This window comes from Typopeltis vanoorti, chromosome 10 (genome assembly GCF_054136105.1).
Source record: "Typopeltis vanoorti isolate ZY-2024b chromosome 10, IOZ_Tvanoo_1.0, whole genome shotgun sequence".
Classification (NCBI taxonomy): domain Eukaryota; kingdom Metazoa; phylum Arthropoda; class Arachnida; order Uropygi; family Thelyphonidae; genus Typopeltis; species Typopeltis vanoorti.
In genome coordinates this window covers 17271455-17295824 of record NC_143558.1, presented here as the reverse complement: position 1 = coordinate 17295824, position 24370 = coordinate 17271455, and the positions used below count along the sequence as shown (strand labels likewise).

Below are 24370 nucleotides of genomic sequence, written 5' to 3'. Positions count from 1 at the left end.
TTAATTTTTGTTTGATAAATATCAATGTGTCAATGTTTAATATCAATTGATATCAAACATCAATTAATAGTGGTACTTTATTCAAGAATAATATATAACTTCAATATGAACCTTCAGATAAGCCTATAACGTAATCCAAATTTTTCGAATACGTCTATATTTAAGTGCAGAGTGGAGAGCATCGTCATTAGACCGATGAGTGCTTATTTCCATGCTTCTAGGCGATTCAAGAACGTGACATCTGCAATATTTTGGTGTTTGTTTAAATCTGATTGATAGTCCATATTCGTTTTTGTTATTATGTGGCTGTCTTCTTTTCGATGCTCTAAAAGTAGTCCTTTATTTTCTCTGCGATAGCTTATTTAGGTCTTCTGAACTTTTAATTTGTACAGTCTTGGAAATTTATGATTTAATAATAGTAATAATAATAACAATAACACTTTACACAGTTTTTTTTTTTTTTTTTTTTTAAATTAGATTATTGCAGAGGGCGCGACGCACTCGTGTTAATTCCTTGATGACAGCTGGTTGTGCTTCTGGTTATACAGTGTGAGGTGTGCTATTCGGAGGAGTGTTAGTTGTGCTGTGATAGAGGTAATTTTTTTCTGCGTTTGTAAAATGCCGGAAGAAAAGGGATTAGATATTGTTATATTTGGAGCTTCTGGTTTCACTGGCCAGTTTGTGGTTGAAGAAGTAGCGAAAGCTGCTAAAGAAGATAAAACATTAAAATGGGCAGCAGCTGGAAGAAGCAAAGATAAAGTAAAAGAAACTTTAAAAAGTGCTGGGAGTGTTGTGGGTAAATATTGATATTTTTCTTTGATGTATGGTTTGTTCTTTAAATTTCTACTTCTTTAAAGTATAAATTGGGAGGATAAAAATAGTATCCCCCGAAAAGTTTTTAAATTAAAGTAAGTTTGTTTATAAAAATATAAACTACCTCTGAAAGATGCTTGCTTTATGAAGGCAAGCATCTTTCATTCTGGAAGTACTTTTCGTAACACCATGTGTTGATATTTGTAGTCAGATTACTAGCTCTTTTAAAGTTTACATGTATTGTAAAACATCTATTGTACGTACTATAAACATCTATAGTATCTAAATACTATACGTAGACCACGCCCATATTTCACCATTGAGAATAGCTTCGGTTCAAATCTTATTCGCTATCGATAAAAGACCTGTCAATAAGGAAAACTTTTTTTATTTATTTATTTACAAGCCATTGTTAATTTATTCAGTGTTATAAGCCACTGAAACTGGAAGATATTTATCTTCTTTCATTCCTATACTTTGAAACAAAGCAATGCGGCGAAATGTGTGGCAAAGAAAGAAGTAGTTTCCTATAGCAGCCAACGACAGCTTTTGACAGACGTGCCGCCAATGTCGGATGCACTTCATTTTCCTGTACCCCCAGAACAAACTGTCCATTCCAAGAGCATCAACGTTAAATTATTGTTTTCCAACCACAACACACATTCCTTTTAATGAAATTTGTCATGTTTATTTTCCCCTTCACATGAAACCAACTTATCAACATAATCATGGAAAATACAGTTGTAATAAGATTTTTTAAAAAAAATGTATATAACTTAATTAGTCAAGATATGCTCTAAAAATTTAGCCTTCAGGTGTGGCCCATTGTTTGTTTTCATCTCTTTTAAATTGCATTTACTTTGCATTTATGTTATCATAAAATCTAGTCTAATTATCAAAATTCTATAGCCCTGATGGTCACCTACATCTGAGGTTTCTGTTTTCTTCTCTTTAAAATCCATTGTCTGATTCTGCACACAGTGGTTTTGATGTCTGATAGAACTGTTACTTCCTTGTCTCTACTTGTTGTTTGGTATGAGTGACAGCTACTGCTCTCTGATAATGGAGAAATGAACCGCACTTTGGAAATAAGAAAACATAATGCAAACAAGAAAATACTACACTTAAAAAAAAAACTTAAATGACAACACTATAAATTAAAGATGCCAAGAAATTATATTCTTGGTTTAACACTTTACCTAAGTGTAACCAAACAAAGTTTGCGTGTGAAGTAACTTAGACCTGCTTTACTATCACTTAATGCAAAGCACATATCCTCGTGGACATGTATAATGCTATGCATTATGGGAAGGATCACTATCCAGACTGGTTTCAACCTTTATTCAGGTCTCATCAGTGGAAGCCAGACTCAGAAGTGATACCAAGGTTAAGGTAATGAAGTCATATTTCCATTTACTAGTAGTCAGTCTTTCAGTAATAAGGTGTCACCTTATTACTAAAATATTCTGGATTAGAGACAGAATGCTACATAGCAATCTTGAGTGAGCAGATATTGAAAAGATTAAGTTTTTAGATATCTTATTTGCACATAATTTATTCCCATAAGTTACAACAGAAAGCTAAAATTACAAACATAAAGCGCTTCTGTAGTGCAATTGAAAGAACAACAGCTTATGCCTTTGGAAAACAGTACTATTGGATAAGGCTTAAGTTTGATTCTCGTCATGACAAGAGGGATCTTTATATGGGTTTTTTCAAATGAGAGGCATAGAGAGTCAGCAGGTTTTTCATCCTGCATACAGACAAATTGGTTTTGAGAAAACACAATTTACAGACAAAAAATACTAGTGGTGGTGGTGGCGGCCAGTGGCGTAGATCAGGGTTTCTCAAACTTTTCCTACGACAGAACACTTCACAAATCCTGAAATTTTAACGGAACACCATGGTTAGAGTCGAATTTCATCAGTCTCGTATTGAATGTAAAGCTAAGCACACACTAGCACCGCAGCAGGCTGTATCGCATCACAGAAATGCTACAGTGCACACTACATGCATGCAAGACTGCATCACATTGACCTTGTTAGTGACTGCAGGTCACTTGCGCTCAGAGGTGTCAAACTGTGTGCAGGCAGCTGCAGCCGGTGGCTGAGTCAAGGCCAGCGTCAATCTCAACCAGCGGCTCAGTCAATCTCCTTTTACTTCAACACACTTTTCACATCTTTGAATTAACATTTCTATGCCCTTAATAAAATAGTCTGTACTTTTGTCTGCAGAATGGCCTAAAATTGCATCTTTCACCTCATTGTCATCTGCAAATTTTCTTCCTCAAAGCTCTTTCTTCAGTTTCGAGAAGGGGTAGTAGTCTCTGGGTGTTCAGTCTCCTGGAAGCCACAGCCCTTCACTGCAGCATTTGCAACAATAGCTGTATGGACTGGAGCATTGTTGTGAAGCAGGTAAACACTATGAATCAGCATTCCTCATCTTCTTTATGGCATTGCACAGTTTGTGCAAGAGTGAAGCATAATATTCTGCATTCATGATGGTATTTCTTTCCTTGAAGTCAATCAAGAGAATTCCAAGGCAATCCCAAAAGATCTTCTTGGTGGACTGAGTGACCTTGGCTTTACTCAGCAGTGTTTTGCCTGGTTTGCATCACTTCACGGATTCCCTTTTTGAAAGAGGATCATAATAAACGACCATGGTTTCATCTCTGGTGACAATGGATTCCATCACCTCTCAGATTCTCTTGGCACAGCTCTAAAAACTTGAACCGGTCACACGATGCTCCTTCTGAATTGAAGAGAGAACTAAGGGCACCCACCTTGCACTGACCTTCATCACATGAAGCCTCTCGTGAATGATGCAAAAAACTTGTTGAGACCTTGTTGAGATTTCTTTGAGCTTTAGCTCTGTCATTGAGCAGTTCCTCCTTAACAAGAAAGATGTTTCCTCAGTCATCACTTCCACAGGCCTACCATCACGAGGATCATCTTTAATGCTCTCTTTTCCTAGGTGAAACTGTTTAGCTCATTCCTTCAAGGTGAAGGAATGAGCTAAACAGTATGAAGGAGAAGCTTCCCCACAAACACCATCCAATCGCTGTTTGATAGCACTCGGAGAAAGTGCTTTGGTGAAAAACTATCACAGCGCAGTACTCAATTTTTAACATTACAGTCACGTGTTAGTCAAACACGTGTGTGCAACTGAATGATGCAGGTAGAGTTGAAACAGTACACTTTGCTCCCCATAGATGGTGCTATCTGTCACATACAGCATTTTGAAATTGGCACAAATTTTATATCAGGCTGGAAGCTTTTAGAACCTACCTCGTAAAAAAGCAACCAGATTACTAAAATGTGTAACATATCCATTCCAGCCTTTATGAATATTATTCTTATTGCCTAGTTCTGTGTATTTTACTAATTTCTCAAATCTTAAGTCAGAAGAGATGCAAACCGATTTGTAGTTTAATACTTTCATTCTACCACCATCCTTATACAAAGGCACTCTTACCTTCCTTCCACTCCTTAGGGACTTGTACGTTTGCATGATTTTCATTAAACAGCTAGGTCATTTGCTTCAAATTCCTTGTTATAGTCCTTTACAAGGAGTAAAATCTCATCGACTCCTAATGCCTTAAGTTACACCTGGAGTATACTTAGTATTTGAAATGCATCTTTTCATTCACTTAATCCTTTGATCCTTCCGTCCTCTAAGAATAAAACTTGCTTTACCAGGATGAAATGCCACAATTAACTTTGAAGCTAAGTCATCCTCATTGGTCACCTGCTTACGATCTTCAATCTGTCAGTCACTGGTTCAGCATCATTCCTTCTTCTGGCCACATAATTTATGTGGCTAGTACATTAGTGTTTTGGGTAGTTAAGTGTTACATAATATGGAAATCATGTTCTCTACAGACCAAATGTTAAACTTTTTCAAGCCACTTCAGACCTCCAATAAGCAAGGTGATGATTTTGCACTGTGTAATTAAATTAGTCTCCCAACTAAAGACATTCAAAACACATTCATGCCCATGGGTTTTGAATCCAGAGCCTGTTAGTTCACATAGACAAGGAGGATGGCACTGTAAGGTTTATGAATTTGGAAATCTGCAGGCGGAAGGTTGCATAGTTGGAAATTACACTGAGAAGATATAATAATGGTAGATGAAACTTGAAGCTCAGATACAGTGAATGGTGATGAAGACAGCCCAGAGAATTGCAGAAATACTAAGGGTGTGGTGGTTCGTAATATATTATTGATTATATGAATTATTATGTGAATTACTGTGCTCACATCTGCTCACTGAGGTATGAATGAGAACTTTACAGAAAGTACAAAGGTGGATAACAAATAGTATTAGAACTGTGGAATGTAAACTCTGAGGACATGTTGAGTATATATAATTACAAAATTGGTAGATAACTGAAAAGTGAAACAGTTGACAATTGGTGTATTGATTTGTGAAAGAGATGAAAGTGGGGAGAATCTATTCCTGGAAGTAAGTTTTCTGTGCAGTGGTAGGTGCATGGAATGCAATGCCTGAGAGGGTGGTATAAATAGACAGTGAATGAATTTGTGGTATTTGCCTAAAGCAAGCCTCTGGCAAGCTGTGATTCTATGAAGGCTCAGATGTCTCTGCCATCTGTTCCTAGTTTTCTGTTATAAATAGATGTAAATTATTTTCATTGGTAATACCTCCCCTCAGCTTATTCAGTACCTCCATTCTTGTTCCTGCTAGTGCATCACTTAGTTGCTTGAGTCACTAATTCCAGTGACCTTTGAACAGGTTGACTATTAACTTTGCAAGCTGTTCACTTTATATTACTTCTACTTCTGGAAAGTGATTTTAGCAGTGTGTGTGTGTGTGTGTGTGTGTGTGAAGATTGAACAAGAAGCTTATTTTTGAAAAGCAATGTGAAAGTCTCTTCCAAAAAACAGAGCAAGTTTGCATTTGAACTGTAAAGGGATGTTGGGTAGCATTCCACATTAAAATGTGGAACTGCATGTCTGTATGTTTTAACATGAGACAAGGCTAAAATATAGGTAAACTGAGATAGTGGCTGAGTGAGTCATAGAGCATTGATCAACAGCTAAACTTCTTTCATTTGCACACATCATAACATTTTTAAGGAGGTTTTAAGTGCCCCACCCCAAATATAAGAACTGTATTCTAATTTTTTGGGGGCAGATTTGGATTTGTGTAGATAGTGCTGGATGGGTGAAAAGGCATCTTGAGTGGAAAAGATGTCTGATATGTGTGTCAGGGATAAATATCAGTTCAAGACATTAGATTCTTTCTATATTACTGAAAGTTAAGGAAGCGGAATTGTCTTTCTCCAAAAAGAATTTCTAGATTACACTTTGGCAGCATTGAATGTTGATTAGATTATCTTCTGATTAACAAATAATATAGAGATTAGTGTTTAAGCTACAGGTTGTTTTTTATTATTTTTCAGTGGAAGTCACTTGTCATCTATACTCTTACATACAATTGACTACCAATCCTCACTTGTTAGAATTGTCTGAAGTGATTTCAAAAACTGCTCTCAGAAGCACTCCAGATATCTACATATTTCATATCTTTTTTTTACACATTCTTTCCCTTATGTTGGTAAATACCGCTTGTCCTCTTTAGTTTTTGTCATACTGTTATGTCGTTGCTCTTAGTTCTATTATGTTTGCCTTACTATATTACAATTAACTCTCTTCTAATTCTTGATTATCTTTAACACTCAATTCAAATTGCATCTATCACTCTCTATATTTTACTCGATCTATAATTTGGACCATTTCTTAGACCAGTCGTGTATTCTTTAAATATTAGAGGCTTTATCTTAGGAACAAAACCCTTAATTCTATTATCTGAGACAGTCTCCTGATCAAATATTGGCACATTTATTTTTTTAAAGCTGCACCAGCCAATATCCTAGGATTGATAAGACTTATCCAAGGAGACTTTCTCAGAATAATATACAGCGGTGAAAGTTCTAGCACTTATACTCATATAATCTATTTCGATTCACCTATATCAAACTTAGTATGCAGTTGTGGCTTATAAATCTCTACTATACTTCTATATCCCTCCTGCTTAGGTTCAGCTTTATGAGTGGTAATTTGAATTCATATCTCAGGCCAATATCAGGTATAAAATACAAGACTTGTTTATTGAGGTCTAAAATTTATATACGAAGAATGCACCAAACACGTGGTTATTTCAACTTCATTCTAAGTAAAAGAATTAGATAACACAGCTAATAACTCATTCTACTGAATTGCTCATTAAAATACAAAATTGCTAGTTTATAATTTTATCCCCTCAATCATTTCTTAGTTACTTAATATTTCTCACATTTATTATTGTTATATCACATACAATCTCCTTCTCGGACATTTCTTTCCAGTTGGGACAGGTCACTGCCAAATATGGTAATCTCTTAAAAGTTCTCTATCAAATGTCCACACTCTAAATTATATAGTGTCCACTCATTTCTTTAACTGGAAACATAAAATAAATTCTCTACTTTACCATCCCCTTGAATGATTATCTGGTCCATTCACTGCTTTGTCTAGACATCTCGATCTTTCCGCTGACTTTCGCCCACATGGTCACTTACGATGATTGCACGATATGGTCGCTCTGTTACCGCTTAAGTTTTCAGCATTGCCGATTCTTCGGTCTTGCTCAGCTGCCCTCCTATGAAGGGTTAGCTAGGTAGGACACTCGATCTATGGGAGACGATGCATAACTTCCATGACCGATCCGGAATCACCCAGCTGGCGGGAGAGAGAGCCAACGTCCAGGAAAAAAAAACAGGAACCAGGAACCAAAAAGCCTTGAGAGAGAGGGGGGGGGGCAAACCCTTCTTATACCACCTCCTTTGGCACCCGCTCTCCCTTACGTTTTTCCATATGGCACGCATCTTCCACGCGTGGCGTCTTCCGAGAACGTGTTCGAGCTTCATCTTCCATATAATTTCTTTCTGCCGTAGGCCATAAGTTACACTGGACGGCTAAGATGTGACCTTTAGATGTTAGCTTACACTCAATTAATTCACATACACTGCATAGAATATTTTAACTACAATTTTTTACAAAATTCCTTTCATGACTTTGTGTAAACAGGATTAATTTCACATTTCTAAATCAACGTTCTTTCAGCTCTACTTAAGGTTAATATATGTATATTTACATTCTTGCCCAAGTACAAGTTTCTCATTGTTTACATTTTTGACTTGTTGGATTCTGAATGAATTAATTCCTTTCCAAATTTGATCATTCAGGAGATGTAACAATACCAAAGCAACATACTTGTAATCTTCCTTTCACTGAGACACCAGCTCAGCCTGTTGATCATGACCTTAGGTTTCAAGCCACGTCTTTCTAACTAATCTAGGGTATAATGAACTTTTGTGAGGGCTTTTCAACTGATGCTGAGTTAGTTTCATATGAGGTGATAGGGTTTTCCCTCCTGTAAACTGTTTTATCACACAAAACGGGTACACTAGTCAAAACATTGCAGCAGATATAATATACTGGCTTTGTAGCCTTGAGTTACTTTGTAGCCTGTAATTAAAACCTCCCAATTCACTCTTCTGCACTATTTGCTAGTGTTGTTCTCCAATGTTTCTTCACCTGGCTTACACTTCTCCAGCCTTTTATACAAACTTTTGTCATCTCATCCACATACTGTCTTCTCTTCATTGCCAAAATTGTTTAAGTTTTAAAAGAGGTATACCGTGAGTAAACATATCGATACAAAATTAATAACGGAAAAACTCGTGTACAAAGATTATTTAATAGTATAATTTTCGCCTGTGTGTCACAGGCATCTTCAGTACATTAAGCTCAAATTAAACAATAACTGACAATTCCAAAAAGCGCCACCTAAGTAGCTGGTGTAAGATAACTAAAAAGGTCAATAACTTTCCTAATAAAAATAAATAAAAATAAAATAAAAAAATAAAAAAATAATAAATTTTAAAAAAATCAATACAATAAAAAGTTGGGAAAGATTAGCTGATTTGTAAAGTACTACTCCCATAAAGGGGATAGACGTAAGCCATCTGATCTGTTTAAGGTAGGAGAATGAAGTAGGGTTTCACATGTTTCTTCATAAAGGCGTTCCATGAGAAACTGACTTTTGTGAAGAACTCTTGTCTTTCTCCAATGAACTCTGTGTCTAGTGAAGATGGCATGTTCTGCAAGTCCAGACTTTTCAGGTTTAAAGTATTCAATATAAGATTGGTGTTCTTCTAGCTGAATAGAGGCAGATCTTCCCGTTTGTCCAAAATAAGATAATCCACAAGAGCACGGAATCTGGTAGACACCTGGATGATTAAGATGTGGAAGCTTGTCCTTAGGAGAAGTGAGAAAGGTGGAGATTTTTCTAAACGGTCGAAAGGCAACAAAAATATTCAGTGATTTTAAAACTTTTGCTATACGTTCACTGATGCCTTGTACATAAGGGATAGTAATGTGCGTTATTTCTTCTGTGTTTGAAGAGGAAGACATATTAAAACTACTCAGTTCTTTTAATGAAGCAATTCTTATGACCGTTAGAAAGGAAGACGTTATATATTGTAGTTCTTTCTGTAAAAGATCGTCTGAAGAACAAAAGGAGTGGGCCCGATGAACCAGTGTTTTAATAGTTCCTGCCTTTTGACTGGGATGGTGGTGAGATTCTGCATGGATATAATGGCCTGTATGAGTCTTCTTTCTATAAACTGAGAAATATAGGTTACCATCTGGTTGGTGAAGAATTAGAAGATCTAAAAAGGCTAACTGCTTATTTGATTCTACTTCTAGGGTAAACTTGATCCTAGGATGAAGTGCATTTAACTTAGTGAGAAATTGTTCATCTGAAGAGCCATTCCACACAGCAAAAATGTCATTGACATATCTGAACCAATGAGTAGGTCTGGAAGAAATGTTGTCAAAGATACGTTGTTCAAAATGTTCCATAAAGAATTTGGAGATAGCAGGAGAAAGAGGATTACCCATTGCTGTTCCTTCAATTTGTTGATACAACTTATTTTTAAAGGAAAAATAACCAGAATTTATTGCAAAATCAAATATGTTTACAATGTCTGAAGGAAATTCCTGTTGTAGTAATTCAATGCTTTCCGAAAGAGGCACATTTGTAAATAAAGAAACATCTAAACTGATCATGATATCAGAAACGTCCAAATGAAGATCTGAAATTTTATTTTTGAAATCCAAAGTATTTTTTTTATATAAGTATCAGTTCTTCTAGTTTGAAGAAAAGAGTAAATAATGCACATTACTATCCCTTATGTACAAGGCATCAGTGAACGTATAGCAAAAGTTTTAAAACCACTGAATATTTTTGTTGCCTTTCGACCGTTTAGAAAAATCTCCACCTTTCTCACTTCTCCTAAGGACAAGCTTCCACATCTTAATCATCCAGGTGTCTACCAGGTTCTGTGCTCTTGTGGATTATCTTATTTTGGGCAAACAGGAAGATCTGCCTCTATTCGGCTAGAAGAACATCAATCTTATATTGAATACTTTAAACCTGAAAAGTCTGGACTTGCAGAACATGCCATCTTCACTAGACACAGAGTTCATTGGAGAAAGACGAGTTCTTCACAAAAGTCAGTTTCTCATGGAACGCCTTTATAAAGAAACATGTGAAACCCTACTTCATTCTCCTACCTTAAACAGATCCGATGGCTTACGTCTATCCCCTTTATGGGAGTAGTACTTTACAAATCAGCTAATCTTTCCTAACTTTTTATTGTATTGATTTTTTAAAAATTTTTTTAAATTTATTTTTTATTTATTTATTTATTTTTTTTAGGAAAGTTATTGACCTTTTTAGTTATCTTACACCAGCTACTTAGGTGGCGCTTTTTGGAATTGTCAGTTGTTTAATTTGAGCTTAATGTACTGAAGATGTCTGTGATACACAGGCGAAAATTATACTATTAAATAATCTTTATACGCGAGTTTTTCCGTTATTAATTTTGTATCAAAATTGTTTAATCAGCAGGCACTCATTTTTTGCACACTTTGAATTATAATGCTAATACTGCAATTCTCATTATTTTTTCTTGTGATTGGCTAACCTCATTCATCTCTCCCACATTGGCATTGTTGATGCTTCCTCTTGCAAGCTCAACTTTCTCTCACTTCCACTCTTTCCTTTCTCTCCCATTCACATCAACCATCCTTTTGTTCACCTTGATCAAATAAGCAAGAAGATCCTCTTGTTGAACAGCGATGCATTGTTGGTTAATTTTGAGGTGATGGAATTCCTAATTGTTTTAGAAAGAACAGTTAATAGGATTTAATAAGTAAATTGATGGGAATGGAGAGAAGTTTGCTGATGGCAGGTTCAGATGGGGGAGGGAACAGAAAGCTAGATTTCATTTAGAGATGAGCTAGATTTTTACTTTTGGCCTTTTTTTTTTTGGAAATATGTATTTCCAAAATTTATTTATTTATAAAGATTTACCTAGTATGCTATGCTATTCCCTTGTTAAATATCTGCAGAAATTCTATTTTTAATTCAAGTTTAATGACTTACCTCAATGATGATTTCATCAAATCTGCTTGCGTTCTGTTTTAAGTAAGAACTTGAGTTTTTGAAAGTTATGGTACCAAATCTGGTTCAAAAATTAGTGTGTGTATATAAGACAAAGCGAGAGCATGGTCATGATGAAACTAATCTGTTTGCATCACTTCTTTTCATAGATGTCACAGAATATTTAATTAAAACTGGTTGTTTGACCTTTGAATTTTTAATACATAATTCCACGAATATTGAAAAGCATATGCTTTATCAGAACAAACTTATCAAGGTCAACTTAGAAGTCAAACATTTGAATTCTGCAGTTTCCTTCAATTTTCATATTTTCACTTCAAAGAACAGAATATGTACAGTATATCTGTTATTGATGAAATGGAGATTGCAAAGTACATATCATACAATCATCCCACTAAGCTATGCCATTGCAATACATTTAATAGCCCAGTAGGTTATGTTCCTTAGCAGAGAAACCTTGTACGCGTGGAAAGGCTTGGTTAATTTTGAGGTGATGAATTCCTAATTGTTTTAGAAAGAACATTTAATAAGATTAAATAGGTGAAATGATGGGAATAGAAGTTTGCTGATGGTAGGTCTTCCAGAAGGTTCCTTATCATTCTCTGTTTATAGAATACCCATACATACAGGGAGATATTTACACAAACAATCACACCATCAGCCATCTCAACAATATGGTATATCCTAAAAAACACTAATCCATAGAGCTGGAGCAATTTGTTCCAATAACATTCCTCTCACTACTGAACTTTCTCACCTACGTCACACCTTCCTGACCAATGGCTATAATCCCAACAAGATAGATAAAATCCTAAATTATTCCGGAATCCCCCCTACCACTGTCTACCACAGAAGACTACAACAAAACTGTCACCATCCCATACCTTAAAGGCACATCTGAAAAAATATCTAGAGTGCTTAACAAACACCAAGTACGCACCGTATTTAAATCTTATGTGAAATTGCAACTCTCATCCATTCACCTAAGGACAGATTCTCTCCTTTATCACCTCCAGGAGTCTATGAAGTGCTCTGTTCATAGCATCAAGCCTACTATGGACAGACAGGAAGAACTGTGGACATCCACCTCAGTGAACACAAAAAATATATCCGGCAATTTCGCTATGGCAAGTCAGGTCTAGCAGACCATGCTTTGGATATCCCCACACACAGGATTGATTGGAAAAAAACAAGCTTTTACAAGTCAGAGAAGTTGTTCCTGGAATCAACAGAAGGCTTGAAACATGCTCCAAACCTCAACAAGTATGGCTATATAAATCTACCAAAGATTTGGGAGACAGTTATCCTAAGACCAAATTAATATCTGCTTTCTCTCTTGTTTTTTTTTTAAATTTTTCCAACTTAGATGGCACCTAATTAGGACTTTGTCTTTGTGTTGCACGATACAATTGCTCATACTAGTCCCATTGTTATACCGGATTGTGGTTGTCTCATTACTGTAACTGCTCTGAAGATGCTGGATAGAATACCAGCGAAATATTAGCAATTAAGTCAATAAATAGTTATTTTCTTATCAATCTGTGTTCACATCTATACTGTTAAAATCCAATCAAGAAACCTTGTGCCAGTTACAGTAATTTTATCAATTGCACTAGTTCCAGAGATTTTTTTTTTTTTTTTAAATTTTAAATTTGAATTCTTTTATAGGTATTAAGAACTTTACTAGAAATAGTGAGAGAAGTAAAGCTCTTGATTTCCTTACAACTGCCTGCAACATTGTCATTATTATTACACCCTCTATGGAATCGACAGACTCATCGTGGGAGGTTCATTCAACTGACAACATATTTATCATATAGAATCTTAAAGTTCATGTTGGAGGCTTAATGGATTGTATACAGCACTTAGAAAGGATTAAAAACAGAATTTAATTCTTCCTATATTTCGTCTCAGTCAATGAGACATCTTCAGGGATTACAAAAAAACTAATGTAACATAAATGCAAATAACAAACAATACTAAGCCCAACCACGTGGGTGACACTAAAGTCCTATCTAGGTGGAGCTCCTTCTAAGGGCGGTTTAGGTGGCCTGGAATGTAAAGTAAGACCTCTGGTGATAAGCGTTTCCCAAATCTTAGGAAGCTTAATGCAACCATATTTGTTAAGATTTGGTTGATTCCTGAGAGCTGCTGCATATTCTAAGAATAATCTTTCTCTTTTGAATTTGCTGTGGTCGAGTATGGTGGCTTTTTCTCCATGAGATCCTGTGGGTTGTATCCAAGACATGGTCAGCCAGGCCTGACTGACCATAGTTGTGGTTGCAGATGTATGACTTATGTTCCTCCAGGCCAATAGTAGCTGATCTGCCTGTATGTCCAAAGTATGCCAGTTTACAGGAACAGGGTAATTTATAGACTCCAGGCACTGAGAGAGGAGGGAGCTGATCTTTTGTAGAGCAGATAAGGGTAGCAAGTTTTTGCAGTGGAGCTTAAATGCTGTGTGTGTGTAGGTTGTACTTTTTTAAAATCTTCGCTATTTTTTCGGATGTGCCACAGATGTAGGGTATGGTGACAGCATTTCTAAACTCTTTCTGAAGAGAAGACCGGGGAATGGGGAAGGACCTGATTATTTTTTTAATATTGTGATCGCTGTAGCCATTGGAGAGGAAAGTGTTGTGTATGTGGTCAAGCTCAGTTGTAAGGGTGGTTCCAAGAAAGTGTACTGTTGGGAAGGTGTGTAATTAAGGTGTCTAAGAAGGGTAAACAATTGTTCTTTTCCATCATGAACAGGATTCTTGGATGTAGGCTGTTGAAGCGACTGAGGAAGGCGGCTAATCTCTCTGGGCCATGAGGCCAAATAGAGAGCACATCATCTACATATCTTAGCCACATAGAAGGTTTGAGAGGGGCTGAGTCTATGGCTCGTTTTTCAAAATCTTACATATAAAAATTGGCTAGAGGGGGGGGGGATCCCATGGCAGTTCCCTCTATCTGCTTGTAGATTTTGTTCTTCCAAGAAAAATAACCAGAATAGATGGCAAAGGAAAAGAGATCTAAGATGTCTGAAGGAAAAACGTTTTTTAAGAGTGTTAAGGTATCAATTAAGGGAATATTGGTAAACAATGAGATGTCAAAGCTTACCAATATGTCTGTGTTATTTAAGGTTAAATTTTCTATGAGCATTTTGAAATGGGTAGAGTTTTTTTATATAGGATGTGGAAAGTCCAGTGAGGGGGGGGGTCAGAGCGTTGGCCAGCTGTTTTGACAGTTTGTAGCAAGGTGAGTTAGTGGCATCTACTATAGGTCTTAGTGGGGAATTGGGTTTGTGGATTTTTGGTAAACTGTATATTCGAGAGGGACGGGAACAGAAAGGTTTGAGTTTTTTCGTGATTTCCGGGGGCCAGGAAGACACTTTTTTAAGTACGTTTTTTTAACTTGTGTTTTTGTTTGGTCATGTTCTAGAGGGGTGTAGGTAGAGCAATCTCAGAGGATTTCTAATCATACATAGAATCTTAAAGTCTTTAACACTCCTTGCATTAACAACACATTCTGGTAATGCATTCCATTCACTGACAATTCTCCATGTGAAAAATCTACTCCTCACACCCTTCTTCACTACACTTTTACATAACTTCCAGGAATGACCTCTGGTTCTTCCCCTTTTGCCTTGTACTCTTTATAATCCCTTCTGGATTAATCTGATAAAATCCTCTCGCTAACGTAAACATCTCTATCATATCACCTCTTTTCCTCCTATCCACCAAACTCTGCAATCCACATCTCTTCAACCACCCTCCATAGCCAGCATTCCAAGCTTTTGATATTGTCTTAGTCACTTGTCTCTGGACCCTCTCCAATGTCTCCTCATCACATTGAAAACCAGGTGACCAAATCTGAGCACAATAGTCCAAGTGTGGTCTAACCAGTGTTTTATACAGTGGCACAACCCCTTCCTTATCCTTGCTTTTTAGAGTACTTCTTATTATAGCAGCACTACAATGTGCAACCTTTACAACCCTAGCAATATGCCTTCTAAACTTCAGTCTACTGTCAACCATCACTCCCAAATCTGTAATCTCATCCACTTCCTGCAGTACGGCACAATCAATATAGTACATAGCCCTTCTATTACTGCACTCCAAAATGCAACACGTTGCACTTATTGATATCAAAACTATAACCCACTCTTTTGTACAAGTAAAAAGTCTATTTAAATCTTCCTGAAGGGATTCAGCATCAGCAGTGCTACTTATAATTCTTCCCAACTTTGCATCATCAGCAAATAGCTGAAGATCCCCAGTCAGTCCACATGATATATCGTTTATAAACAAGTTAAACAGCAGGGGGCCCAAGTACAGAACCCTTGCGCATGCTACTGGTGACCCTTCTTTTTTTGAGACACTGCTTCATCATACACAACCTGCTGGTATCATTCAGAGAGCCAATCTCTGATCTATCTAACCAATATACTGTCTATTCCCATCCTTTGCAGCTTGTATTGTACACAAACTTATCATGTAGTAATCTATCAAACACTTTTGCAAAGTCTAAGAATATCACTGTATATGATTCTCCCTTATCTAACACACTCATCGCCTTATAAAATGCAAGTAAATTACTGAAACAGGACCCTGTACAGATCCATGCTGACCTTCATAAAGGATGCCATGTCCATCAACCCAATTCTGTATTCTATTCCTTATCAATCTCTCCAACATCTTGACTACAATTTGCAGTTATACAGTACATTATACAGCCTATAGTTGGAGACTTCTATCTTCACATCTTGTGAAGTTATCACCAAATCCAAAACATTAAAGCCTCTAGTTGCTTCAATCACGTGCTGCTTAAGATACCTTTCTCTCAGAAATTCCACAAACTCGCTCGCCCTGTTCCCATACACTATCTAGTCCTTCCAGTTTATATTCCTGTAATTAAAGTCTTCCATCAGGATCATCTTTTTGCATACCAAACTAATTTGCCTAAACATTTCACAATCAGTATTATGGCTTCCCTTTCTGGAATCACTTGATGAATTGTAGTTTGGTAGAAGGATGAGGATTTACTGAAATGAGAATTGATTAATTTTTTTCATAATTGCATTCAAATATTGGAATCAAAGACCAAAAATAGTCTTACCTCGGGAAGAGGTAGAGGAATTATGGAGCTCCATTTGGTACTGTTAGTTTTGAATGGATGAGAACAAGTACAGTTTAATACTTTCTTGGTTTATAAACCTATCTCTAAAGTTTGTTTCTGCAATCCAAATTTCCAATCAGTGAGGTGGTCTTTCTTGTTGATTTCAATGACTATAATTCAGCTTCCATTCTCCACTTCCACTGATCAATCTAGAAAGAATATCAAAGTATTTGCTGCTAATGGACCAATACAAATAGTCTGTCTACCCACTAGAATAGCAGATAATCCTTATCCTGACAATACCCTTGACCTTTTATTAACTCTTACTATTGTTCCAGAGGTGCTGTAGATGTTAATTTTCCTCTAGGTAACTTTTTTTTTTTTTGTTGTGCCCATACACAAGAGGTTGGTTGATCAACCTATAACACATTAGTACTGTGTATGGTAGTGAGTTGGAAGAGGAGAAACTTGTTTACATTTGATTTAAATGACTCTAAATTGTATTCCTTGGGAAACAGCAGGTGGGAGACTGTTCCACAGTGTAGCAGTTGCAGGGATGAAGGAGGAGGAAAAGAAACTTGTTCTGTTTGTTTCTAGGTGTACTGTGAAGGGATGTTGAGCAGCAGCTGCACGTGTTCCACCAACTTAGTATGATTGGAGGAATTATTGATGTTATTTCAGATGAGCATTTCCCATGGAAATATTTGTAGAATATACAAATGTAGAACCCAGCATTAATTGAATGGTAAGAGGAAAGGAGCCATCCACCATCACACACAGTGTGCATCCAGACAGAAAGCTGGCAATCCAACTACAGAAGTCCTGGGTCAGACTAAATGATGGTAGTTTACTTAGTAAGCCTTTGTGCCAGACCCAGTCAAAAGCTTTGGAGATATCAAGTGCAACCCCTTGAGATTCGCCAAACTTCTCCATGGCATTTGTCCAGAGGTGGGTGACATGTGAGCAGATCTCCTGTTGATCGGCAGTGACAGAATCCATACTGGCAGTCATTTATTAGGTGGGTGTCTTCAAGGTAGTGTAGGAGTTGTGAATTGATGATTTTTTCCATTACTTTAGACAGGACTGAGGTAAGCGAGATAGGGTGGTAGTTGAACAGCAGTGACTTGTCACCCATTCTTGGGAATCGGTTGAATATAGGCCAATTTCCAATTTGTGGGATAGATTCCAGTACACTAAGAGAGAGTATATATAGGCAACATAGGATAGGAGTCAGTTCTAGTGCACAAACTTTCATGACAATTGGGAGAATGCCATCAGGGCCAGGAGACTTTTTGTGTCTAATTTAGACAGTAATTTTCTGATCTCATCCTGGCAAAAGGATATAGGGGGGCATTGTATGTTGGGTGTCAGGAATGGTTGGGGGGGGGGGGGGCATTTACCATCATCAGTTATAATGCATTGGAAGCAAATTATGAAGCCAGAAGATTGGCTTTTTCTGTGGGTGATGATGCAATAGAGACATCTGGGTATGATAAGGGCTAGATTCCTGCTTTTTGCTCTTTCGAACTCTGTTTTAGAAGTATTGATTGTCTTTTTTTTTTTTTTTTTACATCTATTTTGGGCTTTGGTATAAGCTCTTAAGGAGGATGAGGTTCTTGATTTAAGCCAGTTACAATGTGTCTGGTGTTTCATCTGTACATACTTTGGCACATCTTTTGAAGAACCAGGGTTTAGTTAGGGAATGGCAGTTCAGAGTAGTGTGTGGAATGTTTCCATGCTGGTGAGGATTACTTCGGTAATAAATTTGTTGCATATGTTTGGGTTGGAAGACCGGAAGCAACAGTCCAACCATGGGAATGTCATATAGAAGTTGCAGAGGCTGTCCAACTTGTCACTGTTAATAATGCCAAACTACTCTTGTATGGGAATGTCTGTGTAAACATTGTTGCATGGGGGAGGAAATGAGCACTAGATTGTGGTCAGAATTACCCCCCCCCCCCCTGGGATCACTATTTTCACTGTGTCATTGGTGAGGAAGAGATCTAGGGTGTTTGGGGAATGGTTCGGGTTATCTGGTATCTTGGTTGGCATCTGAACAAGTTGCGTAAAGTCGTAAGTGATGGCAAATGTTTCAGCATCTCTGCCTGCAAGATCTGTATAACTGGAGGAGGAAAACCAGCTGGTGTTGTTGGACATTAAAATCTCCTAAGAGGATAATTTCGCTGTTGGAAAAGTGGGATTGGAGAAAATCAATTTTTAAGGAGAGGAAATTAAAGAGTTCAGATTGGTTAGTTGCATTGGGGGAGCGATAGAGACAGCAAATGAATTTGACTGAGTGGGGAAGGGATATTTTCAAGTAAAGAAGGTCAAAGTTGGGTGATACCTTGCAAACGTGGATCATAATCTCATGGAGGTGTTTCCATTATTATGGAACACCTCACCATCTTTAGTCTTGTGTCCTTTGATAAGACATTGGCATTATATAATGTCAGATGGGATGACCTTTGCCTGCTTTCCATGGGTCTGATTACAATTTCCATCAATTGATGCATTTTCAAATGGCTTAATTCAAATGGCTTCCATGTCCCTATTTTCTCCAAAAAAAATCACAATGGCTTTTATACAAAACCCCAGCTTTGCACTTGCCTTTGATATGGCTTGCAACACCTGCAAAAATCCATTCAAATGGCACTTGGCTTTCTGATCCATTGCCATTTGATTTAACTCCAGTTCATCCATACTTCCACTTCTCTTTTGATGGTATAATTATATTATTTCTCAAAGCTAAGGCGGGCTTCTTGGCATTCAAGAAGCCTGCCTTAGCTTCTGCATAGACTGCCATGACAAATTATCTTCCATGTTACCAAGAATAGCTTTTATACCTCCTTTAATGCTTGGGTCAGAGAGAAATCGGAATTCTATAAATAGTTTGGACACCAACTGTTGCCAATAGCATCCCTCCTCTTGTGCTAAAGACATGTACTCTTGAATTAATAGCTATCCTATATGGCTTTTAGAATATTTTCTATACTTGATTGGCATCTACATGCAAATGAATACGCCTCTATTTAACTCATACCATCAGATAATAGTTTAACTTACAATCTTTTTTTCCTAAAAAGGGTGTGATTAAGCTGTTGTCCAGTTGATCTTATTTTACTTCTCTCAAAAATAAAAGATCAACAACTTTCTTCACTACATTGGAGGCCTATCAGCTAATTGGATACTAGAAATAAGGATTTTGCCACTCAGTCCACATCTGATATAGCATCACTGCTCACCTTTGGATACCCATAAAATGGTTTGGATTACCTCTTATGTTGCCCTCAGCATTTCTAGGACTTTTGATCATGTCTACACAGAAACCTGCTCAGCAAACTTACCAACTTATTGTCTGCTTTCTGCTTTTTCCAACTAGGTCTCTGGTAATTCGTTGCCTTAGCAGATGGCTTCAGATTTTAGGTTTGCCTACCAACGTCAGCAATCCAGGGCTCTGTGTTTTTGCCCACTCTTTCTCCTGTATATAAATCTCCTGATGACATGATATTCCTCTTCATTTGATAAACCTTGTAATGCACAATTAGTGGGTGCTTAAAAGGTCTTCCATAACAAGTACCCTTTTCCTTGCTATTCCTCAATTTTGAAAAGGATAACTTGTGCTACCAAAATATATCCTATTTCTTGCATGAACCTTACTTTAAGTAACAGTAATATAAACATGAATGTTTCTATGATTAAAACTTAATATATGTTTCATTACTAATTTTCATAGTAAACAAGATGTGTATGATACTTTTTTTGCCAGTGTTGCTTGACTTAAAATGTTATAAATGCTTGAGACTTAATTCAAATTCTGAATTAGGCTACTTAAGATCATCCATATCCTATTTTGCTCAAGAAGTCTGTATTTGAGTTACACAAAGATTTTTTTTAAAAAATGCACTTCATAAATGCCTTGTAGAAAGTATTTCTAATATGTATGTTCATTTTGCTGTTAATTCTAATATGTCAACTTTTTTTTTTTTTTTTTTTCCAACAGATCAGTCCCTTGATGATGTTGAGATAATTGAAGCAGATATAAATAATCGGGAATCGATAAGGGACATGTGCAAAAGAACAAAGCTGGTATTAAATTGTGTGGGACCAGTAAGTTTGAAGCATTTTCAGTCATCATTGAATGTAATGTTTAGAACTGTTATAAAAAAATAAAATTAAAAATATTCTGAATTGCAACTGATTTGATGTTTATAGGTTTGTCTGGCTGAATTGGTGAGCATGTCATGCTTGATAAATACTTTTTTTTTTTATTATTTTATCATAGTATAAGCAAACAGTTTTCAAGTGATTATCTTCAGTTGTCCTAGATATCAAAACTTCCATGGAGTTGGTACGCTGGATTCCTCTTTAGATTTCACTCAATATGTTACCTTAAAAAAGTTGCATTCGCAATGCATTCCATTTGTCCATCACTCCAATATATTATTATTACGTGACACCTCCAGGGAGTCCCAGGACTCATCGAGGAGGATATCAGGATACCTAGATATCAAAACTTCCATGGAGTTGGTACGCTGGATTCCTCTTTAGATTTCACTCAATATGTTACCTTAAAAAAGTTGCATTCGCAATGCATTCCATTTGTCCATCACTCCAATATATTATTATTACGTGACACCAGGGAGTCCCAGGACTCATCGAGGAGGATATCAGCTCTACAGCTGTTCCCACCCCTCAATCCACCAACTAGAACTAACTGCAACTACACCAACGGCATCTACCACCCACCACCACGACCAATATTTCCACAGACAATCACAAACATCCATGCCCACAGCAGGATTCAAACCTGCAGCCTTTTGGCTGGAGAGTGGAATATGCTAACCACTCGGCCAACCAAGTCAGCAAAAATTTCTTCAAGGGGAATATAAAAATATTTTTCATATTCACCATTAGCAAAAGGAGAATGTTTTTATGATGAACGACAGATATCACTGTACAGTTAACAATTATGAATTAAAATAAAGAACCATTGGAATTATTGCAATTATCAGATATCTGGTAAGTACAATTAATCCTAAATACTTTACTTTTTTCTTTAATATAAATATCGGTTTCTTAACAAGCACATTGCAAGTGCCAACTATACGGTGTTACGAAACTGAAACTAAATCCTCAGAATTTAAAGCATCGAAACCAGTAAAATTCTAATGTATAGTAGCAATTGCAAAAAAGATTCATAATTCTACATTATGATTATTTTTACAGTGACTTGTTAAGTCTTTAGGTGGGAGATGAATTTTCATTGCCCAGTGGGATCACCTTCTTTATTGGAAGTATGAAGTGGACTTAGAGTGCCAAATTTTATCTCTAAAGCAGAATTACAAGAATTACACTGCATTTCAGAGGATTGTGTATGGTACAATGGAATAAAGACAAATTAGAATGACTAGTGGAGTGCCCCAGGGCTCTGTACTAGGACCACTACTCTTTAATTTGTACATTTAATGATATAGCAGAAGATTTGAAGAGGATATTCAGTTGTTTGCCAATACAACACTAGGGTGGACAATGGTTGATAAAGATGATGCAGATATCTTATGGGTTGTTGTCAATTTAGTGTTATAAAATGTACTTTGGGATGAAAAGATTACATACTTTGCATCATATTGATGGTACAAGTTTACAGGAAATTGAGGCTAGGAATCTATTGGTGATGGTGGATAAAGATTTGAAATTCAGAGGACATATTGTAAGAGTTGGCAAAATAGCTCAGACGATTACTTGGATGCTGGAGAATACATAGACAGGTAAAGATAGGGAGGTTATCCATCTTTATAAAGTATGAATTGGCCACATGTTGACTACTTCGGTGTGCACAGATTTGGTCACCTGCATTTCTTGGGGATTTGGAGGTGGTGGAGAGGATTCAGAGATGAGTGACCAGGTTGTTGACAGGTCTGTGGAATGTTCCCCATGAGGATAGATTGAGGGTGTGTGGGTTGCAGAGCTTAACTGACAGGCAGAGGAGAAGGGATGTGATAGAAACCTATAAGTTATTATTTTTAAGAGTGTGGTTAGTAATGGTGTGCAGGTGCAGACTAGGTTCTTTACTTGTAGGGTGGTTGTGAGCACCCAACAGTGAATAGGTTTAAGGAGATGTATGATCGGTATTGTGTTAATGGATAGAGTTGGTCTCCTGTGATATGTCTTTTGACTCTATGGAGTTTATTTATTTCGTATCCAAACACAGGTGTTATAGTAGTAAGTAAGTGGTACAACATTATTTACAACAAATTAGGATACATTACAAATGAGAACAGCTTAAATTTGTTAGGTGAATTATACAGGGAATAATAATTAAATATGAAAAAAGGAAACTATACATAACTTATATACAATAAATATGGTCAGATGTTCCACCAGTATCTTGCTCAATCAACTGCTCTTTCTGTGCAGAATATAAGGTCCTCTTTTGCACAAGGTGATGGAAGAAAGGGACAAGAAAGAAGGTGTTCCATGGACTGGGTTGTCCCACACTCACAATTATCTGGGCCAGCGAGGTAGCCCCATTTGATGAGATTTTGTTTGCAGTGTCCTGTCGTTCGAAGTCTGAGTCTTTTCTCTATGGAGTGCCCATATAAATCATATTTTATTATTTTTATGGCTATTTAGCCTATTTTTGTTCAGGAGTACCCCTTTTTTATAATGTCATTGGCTTTTTACTCAATTTTTAGGGCATTATTGATGTTTTAAAGGCAGATATATAAAGAATATATAGGAAGAATAATTTGGACATACCTTTGTAGGATGTTGCTGGTTGTCTTCTTATTCAGTGACATCTGGTGTATGGCGATATACATTTATCTGCTGTTGAAGTATGATTGAAAGGAAGGGGGAGTTGGAAATGTGTGGATAGAGAGATGTGGGAGAGTTATCAGTGGGGCAAGGGGTATGTGAATTTCAAAAAGAAAAAAAAATGGATTTTTAAAGATGGGCAGAGAATTCTTTGGGAGGGTGGCAAAAGATAGAAATTTTTGGAGAAGGAGAAGGATATGATGGGATAAGATCAGGGATGGAAGTAACATGGTGTGAGCCATTTCAACAGCGTGTCAGATTCAGAGCTTGTGAGGGAAGTGGAGGCTATGTCATGACTGCTTAGTGTATCTTAGTGTATTTGGTGTATCTGTTGTTTTCTTTGGGTTGGAGTAGTGACCTAATTTTTGTTTTGGAGCTTCCAACTCTTGGAGATTATGTAGGGACAGTGGACATTTATTGAGGTTTTGTCACTTTGAGTAAAAAGCTAACAACATTATAAAAAAGGGGTACTCCTAAACAAAAATAGGCTAAATAGCCAGAAAAATAATATTTACTTAGAGGAGTAACATGGGAATTTTTCCAGAAATAATACCTATAGCATTTTATATTTTATTAAATGTTGTTTGCAACTCACTAAATTTATTTAAAATCAAAGACATTAATATGGAGTTTGTTCACCCTTTGCTGCTATAAAACAGCCTTCAATCTTCTGAAAAGGATTTCCACTAAATTTTTATACTTTGCTGTGGTAATTCTGCTCCAATCTTCCATAAGATTAGTGAAGTTACTGCTGTGGAGCGATTCAGTCTGGCACTCATCCTGCATTTCCGTTCATCCTATAGGTGTTTAATGGAATTCAGATCAGGGCTCTATGCAGACCAGTCTAGCTCTTCACCCATTTTAATAAACCATTCCATCATTATTATACATACCTTGCTTTGCAAATGAGGGCATTGTCATGTTGATACTGCTATTAACATGCCATGAAATTGAAACACAGAATTGTCTGGAATGTCATTATAGGCCACTGTTAAGATTCTCCATTTAGTGAAACTAGAGAGCCCAGCTCAAACTGTGAAAAACAGGGTCAGACCATCATGTTTCCTCCACCAAACTTCATAGTTTGCACTACACATTTGGACAGTT

The 24370-nt window shown here is 36.8% G+C and overlaps 1 protein-coding gene across 1 annotated transcript in view; it reads left to right on the top strand.

Annotated features, from left to right (window-relative positions):
• The first annotated feature begins 533 nt into the window (after positions 1-533).
• The window catches only part of LOC150102196 (saccharopine dehydrogenase-like oxidoreductase), a 92682-nt gene continuing 68845 nt past the window's right edge, over positions 534-24370 (top strand). Inside the window, exons 1-2 of the mRNA XM_090398817.1 lie at positions 534-796; positions 20448-20554. Coding sequence (XP_090254943.1) covers positions 619-796; positions 20448-20554 — 285 coding nt within the window. The 5' untranslated portion in view covers positions 534-618. The remainder of the gene's footprint in view (positions 797-20447; positions 20555-24370) is intronic.